At 38.9% G+C, this 10,161-nt stretch overlaps 1 protein-coding gene across 1 annotated transcript; it reads right to left on the reverse strand.

Moving 5' to 3' along the window:
• Positions 1-538: 538 nt before the first annotated feature.
• Positions 539-9,807, reverse strand: LOC144645309 (uncharacterized). The gene is made up of 8 exons (XM_078504838.1): positions 9,660-9,807; positions 8,848-8,954; positions 7,603-7,797; positions 7,447-7,508; positions 6,381-6,597; positions 3,241-3,413; positions 2,637-2,889; positions 539-1,662 (listed from the first exon to the last, which is right to left on the reverse strand). Exons 2-8 carry the CDS (start codon positions 8,924-8,926, stop codon positions 626-628), a joined length of 2,016 nt encoding a protein of 671 aa, XP_078360964.1. The 5' UTR covers positions 8,927-8,954; positions 9,660-9,807; the 3' UTR covers positions 539-625.
• Positions 9,808-10,161: the final 354 nt, after the last annotated feature.

The raw sequence follows: 10,161 nt of genomic DNA on the forward strand, positions 1-10,161 counted from the left end.
GCAGTTCTACTTGTCGATACTTGATATTAAGGTGGTAACATTTCAAAAGTCATAAAAGCTGCTTAGAAAATCCGTAAGCGTTTTGGAGTACGTATAACCTATGTTCCAAAGTTTTGTGGGAACTGTGCAGGTGAGACTTCGCTGAAAAAGTGCGACAATGTCTATCGCTAAGAGTCGAGGGTATGAGCTCTTTATTTCTTCTAATCATGTCTGTGAAACTGTGTTGTAAGGCCACTAGAGACCACTTAATGTAGCGTTCACTGACATTTTGAGAGCTGGTATGGTTTCATTTTGAGAGTTGGTATGGTTAAAGTTAACTGTCTGAAGGCGAAGATGTTAAGTTTACTCCAGAATTGTTAAAGCCATTTCATTCCTATACGATGTCATTACTTTTCACTTTTGTGAATACGGAGGTGTTTAGACAGAGCACTTCAGACACTAAACGCGTTGTCGCTTTGTGTACACGGCTTTTAACCCGTGTGAGCACGAAGGTGTTTGGTCAGATCCTAGTCAGACTTGTTAAACGCCTTGTTACCTGACATTAAGTACACTTACATGGCTTTTTACCTGTGTGAGTATGGAGGTGCGTGGTCAGATTACAAAGTTGGTTAAACGCCTTGTTACATTAAGTACACTTATATGGCTTTTCACCTGTGTGAGTACGGAGGTGCCTGGACAGATCAATATGCTGCTTAAACGCCTTGTTACATTGAGTACACTGATATGGCTTTTCACCTGTGTGAGTACGAAGGTGTTTGGTCAGATCACCAGAGTAACTAAACGCCTTGTTACATTGAGTACACTGATATGGCTTTTCACCTGTGTGAGTACGGAGGTGCGTGGTCAGAGCACCAAGCTGGTTAAACGCCTTGTTACATTGAGTACACTGATATGGCTTTTCACCTGTGTGAGTACGGAGGTGCGTGGTCAGATTACCAAGCTGCTTAAACGCCTTGTTACATTGAGTACACTGATATGGCTTTTCACCTGTGTGAGTACGGAGGTGCTTGGTCAGATTACCAAGCTGCTTAAACGCCTTGTTACATTGAGTACACTGATATGGCTTTTCACCTGTGTGAGTACGGAGGTGCCTGGTCAGATGATGAGGCATGTTAAACGCCTTGTTACATTGAGTACACTGATATGGCTTTTCACCTGTGTGAGTATGGAGGTGCCTGGTCAGATTACCAAGCTCGGTAAACGCCTTGTTACATTGAGTACACTGATATGGCTTTTCACCTGTGTGAGTACGAAGGTGTTTGGTCAGATTACCAAGCTGGTCAAACGCCTTGTTACATTGAGTACACTGATATGGCTTTTCACCTGTGTGAGTACGGAGGTGCTCGGTCAGATGACTTCCCAGGTGAAATGCCTTGTCACACTGTGTATACTTGTATTGCTTTTTACCAGTGTGATTGCGAAGGTGTGTGACCAGAGACCTAGAGTCACTAAACCCTTTATTACATTGCGTGCACTGGTATTGCTTTTCATCTGCATGAACCTGATGTATGTGGGTGTTAAGATGATTGACTGACAGGAACTTTTTCTGACACTTTCCACATTCCCAGTTTAAAGTCCTGGATGAACAGCGCTTCTTGTGTCTTTGAAGAAAGTTTACGGAAGTGTACATTCTTTTACAGTGCTCGCACGTGTACGCATTTCCTGAAAAGAAAAGTAGAAATTTTTTTATGCAAAATAAACTCGAAAATGTGGAGGCAACCAGACCCGAACGTCCCAAAATTTATATTTTAGATGCCATACCGCAAATGGGTGAAACTAAATTATGTTTGATAACTGAAATAAAAATCTGTAAAGCTGAAGAAATTTTCGTAGCAAGTAGCTGTTTTAGTTGACTGATTTATGTTTGGCACTGACTTTTGACACAGTGTTTTATTGTTGCTAACAACAAAATCAATTTTAATAGCTGTTTTACTTACTCGTGTCAACTTTGAGAACTGATATTGCTTTCTAGTATGGTTTCGAGTAATTCAGTACTAAAAATGTTTTGCCTAGATCGCGATTGATTTCAACCGTGATACACCAACGCCTTGACTTTCGAAAGTAAAGGACTAGGACGGAGATAAATGATTACAACGAAATTTAATGTAGAAATACCCCCACGCTATGCATTCCTCTCCCATCTATAAAGAAACTGCCGTCTGTTGCCTGGTCCTAGCACTTTGCTTCGACGAAGGTCTTACGCTCGAAACGTCAGCTTTTAAAAAATTCACTTGCAATTAGGCGTTTATTCACCATTGTCAACTTTCAGTTACATAATCAACCAAGTGTCTCACTTGCCCGTCGACGCAGCACAAAAGTTTATTTAGAAACCAATAACTTTGTCCAGCAAAACAAATTCCACTTATGACGACCCAATGGTCAATTCCATCTATGAGACGCGCCAACAGGAAATCGTGGTAGTTTTATATTCAGTTCGATTGATCTAAGACTTGGGAACGACAAATACAGCTACCAGGTTTTCCTCCAGGTGTATCTTAGAAAGGGAATTGGGCCTTGTAGGCTTCCAGTGTATTCAAGATTTGAAAATGAAGTGTGTGTAAATAAATATTCAGCTGTCTGTATATCTAAGATAGAAAATTTAATGTAAAAACAGTCAATTGATGTTATCAATGTACCTTTTCTTTCGTTTTCTTGGTCATCGAAAATAGATATCCCCAAATCTCTAGCGTAACTCTCTCCATACCATACCAGTAGTTCTTGTCCTGGGTTTACAGGCTTGTAAGTTCTGTAGTAGATCTCGCCTCTAAACTGATAGGCTACCAAGTTCTGCTCGTCCTCGCAGCGAGAGCAATTCACAAAGCGCATCCAGTTGCTCTGACTTTCATCTCGACCATCCAAGAAATGACTGAACTTGCCATCTTTTACAATCTACAATTAAGTAAAATTGGCATTGCGATTTTAACTGCTTTGATCCCTCGGAAAAGTGTTAACCTCGTAATCAGCTTATGTATTTCTCATTTATTTGAGGGTTATGAAATTAAGTTTGTGGGTCTAAGTCCTTGTGATTTTTTTGACTGCTGGCATGCAACAAAATAAACTTAAAATTAGAACATTATAACAGGTGTATCACGTTTTCACCAACCCCTTTGGCGTTTACCATTTGTTTATTGGAAAGTTGTCGTTCACTGCCGGACTGGAAATACCTCCATTAAACTTTAACAATATAATATACAATAAACTTTTATTTGGATCGATCGTCATATTTTTGTGATACACTACCTCCCACATATAACTTGTATTTGTTTCATCTGTTATGTGCTGCCATCCTACTTTTCTTCCTTTATATGGACCAAATCGTACTCCTTTGGGAATTTCAGCTGTACTGAAAACGCCTAAACCTGCTCCAGGAATTGACGAGTTGCTTATTTTAAGGTCTGCGGGCAGTGAAGCCACTGCGGATGACAAATTAGAATTTTCCTCCTGAGTTCTGTCTTCTATGATCACAGGGAGACCACAACAGTAAAAAAAAATTAAATTAATAAATAAAAGAATATTATTCACGTGGTTTCGTTCGTTTTCTGCGTTGTTTTTCTTTATGCGTAGTCGATAGACACGACAGCACTGTTGTCGTATGCTGAGCTGTCTTGTGCGCGAGCGGATTTCAGATATGCAAATTTTCTCTTTTCTTAATAATAATTGACAAGGGTGGCAACTCTTTCACCAAACGATTTGAACACGCTTTACAAAATCACTTTGAACTCTTTCCTTTCTCGCCTTTTTGCGACAAAAATCGACACAAAAGAATGCTGGATAAATTTTGAATACGCTCACCTGTCTGTTTCCTGAAAAGAAGCGTTTTCCAGAGAGAATTTGAGCTCCCTTTTAGATGTTTTCCTCGGAGTTTTTTTCGTTATAGCTGCGGCCAGTTACCTTGGCACATTCGTCACCGATTTACGCGCCATCAAGGGCGAATCAACTACGCTCTCTCCCTCGCAGAGATTTTTTGCGCGAACACTTACTTTTCCCGCTCGGTTCAAAATTGTACACGATCGAACAAACGATCTATTTAATCGTTTGTTTTGTCCATTAGTAAAATAAATATATAAAAAATAAAAGCTTTGATCGTGTAGTTCTTAAGTTATTAGCCTCGAATGGTTCGCGCAAAAAATCTCTGCGAGGGAGAGAGCGTAGTTGATTCGCCCTTGATGGCGCGTAAATCGGTGACGAATGTGCCAAGGTAACTGGCCGCAGCTATAACGAAAAAAAACTCCGAGGAAAACATCTAAAAGGGAGCTCAAATTCTCTCTGGAAAACGCTTCTTTTCAGGAAACAGACAGGTGAGCGTATTCAAAATTTATCCAGCATTCTTTTGTGTCGATTTTTGTCGCAAAAAGGCGAGAAAGGAAAGAGTTCAAAGTGATTTTGTAAAGCGTGTTCAAATCGTTTGGTGAAAGAGTTGCCACCCTTGTCAATTATTATTAAGAAAAGAGAAAATTTGCATATCTGAAATCCGCTCGCGCACAAGACAGCTCAGCATACGACAACAGTGCTGTCGTGTCTATCGACTACGCATAAAGAAAAACAACGCAGAAAACGAACGAAACCACGTGAATAATATTCTTTTATTTATTTAATTTTTTTTACTGTTGTGGTTTCCCTGTGCTATGATTTGCAAAGGCCCATGTTCTGGACAGTCACCATAGTGGAGGTCTTGACACTCCTCACAGACTATAAAACGCGCAAATGTAATATTACAAAGAAATCAACGACAAATCATAAGGGACGGTTCATGTTTTATGGTGGAGGGGGTGCTTGTCGGATTTGATAGACGGTGCCTGTAATATTTCATAAACCCCCCTCATCATCACAAATTTTTTTCCTGCCCTCCCCCACCTCAAAATCGCTTTATGCCATGGGCCGTCGACCGGTTCTGTTGACCGCAATCGACCGATTAACAGAACCGAATAGGACTTGGGACTAACTACAGTGAACAAAGGTCAAGTTTAAGGTGGCTCCATAGGGTTTCTTGACCGCGCGAAGAATGGGTACGAAGGGGCGAGCTTGAAATGCCGGCAAATCAAAACAAACATGGCGGCTTCACGCGAGCGTGAAATTTTCGGCGAGAAAACGCGAGACTTGCTTCCTGCCAATGAAACAACACCCGTGCTTTCCTGTGTTGAGCAGATAAAAGAGTTTACAACACCCTAAAAAGGTGTTTACAACGTCCGCGGTGCTTCTGGCCGCTTTTGTGAAGTTCGTACGATCGAAAGCAAAATAGAAAATAAAGAATAGTCGCGATTGTGAGATACTTCCAGCAGAATTTCAGAGATTCTGCTATATAAAGGATTAAGGTATGTCTCTAACTAACCTTGGGGTTAACAGATATTCGCACAAAAACCGACAACAACGGGTAACGCTCGTCTTTACACATCAACTGGTATGGTTCAAAAGTTCGCGCATGCTCAAATAGCGATCTTGGACAATTTCTATTCTGATGACGTAACTGTTATTCGGGCGAAAATAGAAATTTTCCCCTTGTATTTACTAGAGTTTCCTTCGGTGAAATTCCTTAAAATTTGGCATAGATGTTATACCTTTTCAACTGCCCTTTTTGCCGTTTTTTTAAAAAAATTTATAAGCCAATTTTTTTGCTTAGTCAAAAAAACACAAAATAACCAAAAACGCAAAACCGACCTGGACAACCCCTACTTTTTTTGTTTTTAAAAGTTATTTCTCATCAGATTCAATCCGTTGGGGGAATTTCAAAAATTTTCACCGAAGAAAATTAAAGAAATTTAAGATCAAAGCCATAAAAACACCAAAAAATAGGTCTTTTTGAGTAGCTGTAGCTCAAAAACAAAGGCCGTTATTTTAAAAAAAGAATAATGCACAACATATTTTAGTCCTTGTTTTTAATATTTCGGCAGCTTTTATTTAACTAGTTTAAAAAATAACGCGAAAATGATCTCTTGATGGGTATCACTTGTGCGCGCGCCGTAATATCTCAAAACCCTATGGAGCCACCTTAACTCAACAAGAAATCGCCGCGAAAAACACAAAGCAAAATACTCCTGTGAAGTTAGAAACGACTAATACAAAGTTAAGTTTGCACAGTCCCTAAGTCTCGAAAAGAAAAAAAAACAGAAAGAAATTATAGGTTTTCTGTCAGAAATGAGTGAGTACTTTTCCCGAGAGTGACTTGTTATCTTTCAACTTTCTTCAGTCTTTCTTTATATTACGCTATATATGTTGTGTTTGTAACTATAGTACAACCCGTAATTTGCGATTGTGTAAAATAATCAGTCAAGGTCTCTTTAGCCTATCGGATATTCCTTATATCCGAGATGTTTATATCAAAGGTGCGCGCGTTATATATAATGAACAAAAAAGCAAGTTACACTCATCGTCTATAAACTTACAGATGTAGTGGTCATCATCGGGAACTTCAGCCTCGCAATAGGAATGCTTTTTTCCTCGAGTAGTGTACCGAGTATGTTGCTCTGTTGACTTTTTCTTTCCACTCTTTGCCCCTTGCTTTCCAGAGATCAAATCATTTTCTACTGAAATGAAGTCCAGTTCTTCTCCCAATTTACCAAGCTCATCAAATGCGCTAGAGTCATTCTCTTCGTTCTCCACCTGTATTGTAAACCACAGAAACGGCCAATAATTTAGCGAATGACAGTCGAACGTCTACTATATAAACGGACACCTCTAGAAAACGGACACAGACCGGCAATTGCTCCTCTTAAATCCCACATTTTGTATCGTACAGTAAACGGACAACCCCCATGGAATGGGAAGAGACAAAAATACTTTAAAAATAGGCTTCATTGAACAGTGTACGTGACCTAACAAAAAAGGAAGGAGTGACTCTGAAAAGTAAAGTTAACTAAAGTACGTTGTCCTTTCGATAACAGTTAACCGTCAAAAAAACCCTAAGATTTCTCCTTATTTAACTTTTTTTTTGCGACAGTATACAAACATTACTGACTTAAAAATTGCGCATTATACGCCTTCTATTGCTCAATGTTTTCTTCTAGCCTTCCGTAGGCGGACCCTAACGCGAGACAATTTGAACATAAATGTTGCCCGTATTACCGGGCCTTTAGACTTGCTCCAAGTCGCTCGTTAGATTCGCAGGCGACTGCTGGATACGGAAACGGAGGGCGCGCTCGGGCTTGAAAAACAAAATGGCGGCTGATCGTGGTTCGTTTCGAGCTGTTCCTCAATTTAGTGTGGCATTCAGTGTGCTTTGTGCATTACCCACGGACAAATAAATTCCGCGCGGTCACTCGAGCGCGATTTTAAAGCGATCTTTTACCCGAGTAACTCTATCGACACGAAACGAGCGACTTGGGGCAGGTCTACGACTCTATTTGCAGGCCAGCAATGTTGCAGTCAGAAGGCGTGTCGAATTTCAGGCTTTGCGCGCAATACAAATGTCTGAGCAGTTATAGCTACTTGTAACAAGTAAATTATAATTACCACTTTACTTGGTTTCTTTCTTTCTTTTTGGGTAGGGACGGTCTGGGGTTTAGGTCTAAAATCTGCAAGGATAGCAACAGTCACCTTGTAACTTCTGAACAAACTATTTCTTTTCCTTTTGATGCATTTTTACAAAAGTAAAACTAGCTAAGCTACCTGGAATAAACCGTTTTATCATTTTCTTTCGTCTTCTAACTTCTTCTGATCCTGGAACCCAATCTTCATCACTGTCATCGCTGCTTTCATTTGAACTTTCGCCCTCACGGTCAACGGATAAGGTCTTGCGCTTTTTAGCAGGTGTTTTTCGAGGACGACTTGGGAGTCCAGCTGGAATCGCGGGGACTGGAAGTCCTGTAAAATGAGCAAAGTGCGAGAATTTAGTCTTTTCTGGTCTTTGCCGATACGCTTCCGTACAGGTCTTCTAAAAGTAATTATTGGCAAGATCTTGTGACAAAGTTCATTCATTAATTTAAAAATTGGCTTCCCGTTAAATTTCGTATAGATTTTAAAATACTTCTTCTTACTTTGAAAGCTAACTATGGTCATGCACTTGGGTACTTAAATGAGTTAATGGTTTAATCAGTCTTAAACTAGTTTAAAACTGAACAGAAAAGACTTTAAGGGATCGCGCCTTTTCATCTGCGGCCCCCTTATGAAACGATCTGCCCCTTCACAACCGTCGTGTGGACAATTTTGAAGGTTTTAAATCTTTACATATGTAATGTTTCTAACCTATCTTGCTATTACGTAATCTATCACGTACTTTATTTAAATTTAAATTAATTTTGAAACTAATTACTATGAACATTCCAGTTTTTATTTGACTTTAATATCAGGAGCTTCTGTTTATATTTAAAGCATTGTAACGCACTTTTTTCATGAGCACATTTGCATGGAAAAGGCGCGTAATACCTTAAGTCGCGTTAATTTTTGTTAACGTTAATTTACGCTCCGTTAATTAATTGGAGCGTTAATTTCCGAGACCTTAGTTGCCGCTCATGTTTTCTACATTTCCCTCATTAATTTCGAAAAACCTTTAAGATGGTTTCCACCGAATATTCGAGCAATACAGGCAAAAATAAAGTTACCATAGAGATTTCATAGCATCGTAACAGTTGAATGTCAATGAGGCAAATCAATTTCAGTGAGATGTTTCAAATAGCATATAAAATTTTACTGTTCGATGAGTAGATTTTTGGTAATTAATTTTTGCACTTATTGCTCGAACTTTCAACGGAATCTGTCTTAAATTTTCCTATAATTAGATAAATTTTTAACTATAATTATTATTATTATTTAAAAATTCAAAACCACATAGAAGATGGTAAGGCTTAGCTTTTTATACTGAGTGTTTTTACTGAACAGTACATTTAAAAGTTCTACTTGTTTTAAAAAACTCACCCAGGCTTTTCATGAATTCATGGTTTCTCTTTATATTTCTCAGTCGCAAAAGTTCGTATTCAGACAATGTTCCACTCATCTCAGCTTCTTGCTTCTTCCACCAATATCTGAACTCAGTATGAACAAAACAAAGCGTTTCAGCTTAAATGATACGAAAACTCAGAGAATCAATGCAAGACTATCCCTGAAGACTGATTTGAAATAATCAAAAACTTTAGCTCAATAACATTCATTCGGCTTTAAAAATAAAAGCTATTCCTGGTCTTGAATAGGGCATTGCAAACATTTTCCAAACCAAGTTATGGAAATTACCCTCTGTCACAAAACTTCTCGAATTTTTTTAGAGAATCGGATAAAATTTTGAACCTCAAGGAGAAAAAAAACTTTATAATTGGTGGTTTGGAAAAGTTTTTGAAATGTCTCGATAACTACTTTTACTGAACTTACATTTCTTTAGCTTACATCATCCAATGCAAGTTTGATAAAATACAACATTTCAGAAGCTATTTTTTACCCCTCTTTGACATCATATTTCCTATTATTAAAAACGACTGGTTCGAAAAAGCTGCCATTGCCAAAGTTCGACTTTCCGCACAGCCTTCCTTGCACTTGGGTGAGAAAATAAACACGACGAAATTATTATTGGGGGGGGGGAAACTGCACTGATTAGAAAATGTCACTAGATTGAATAAATACACCGTAGTACACTGTGTATTTTACTTTGTTTGGCGAAGCATGTTACGCTTAAAGATTTCCCTTTTTGAGCTGTAGTCGAATGAGCTTTCCATTTTGAACTTGTTTAGCAAGCTTACCTTTTTCCCAGTACTGGCAAACTTTCAGTGTCCAAAGCCGAGTGATATTCCAAGCTTCAGTTAACCGGCGTTACGGTTTTGAATGAGAACAGCCTCACTTTTTAGTGATTTTCGCAGGAGAAAATTGCAAAACCACAAAGAAAAAATTCTCCGAACTCAACTCGAAGAAAAAAAATTTCCGTCAAACAACGTCATCGGCTACAAAACCTCTGATTGGTCCACTACATGCAAGAAGAAGAAAGGGCGGGAAAATGAATCCGCGGCCGCGGGAGGCATTTACAACATTTTTGTCTTCTCTGGGGTGGAGTGGGGAAGATGGCATTGAATTTCATCACAGAAGATTCTTAGGGACGGATCATTATTTGTTTGGAGGGGGATCAAACATCCAAAATAAAATTGTTTGCAAAGAAGGTAAAGCTCAAATAATCTGTTTGCAGACATAAGAAGGGGAGAATAAAACGTTTGCAGCCAGTAGATAGTATAGTAAGTTTGGCACAACAAG

Source organism: Oculina patagonica, chromosome 3, assembly GCF_052425735.1.
Source record: "Oculina patagonica isolate OP01 chromosome 3, crgOcupat, whole genome shotgun sequence".
Classification (NCBI taxonomy): Eukaryota; Metazoa; Cnidaria; class Anthozoa; order Scleractinia; family Oculinidae; genus Oculina; species Oculina patagonica.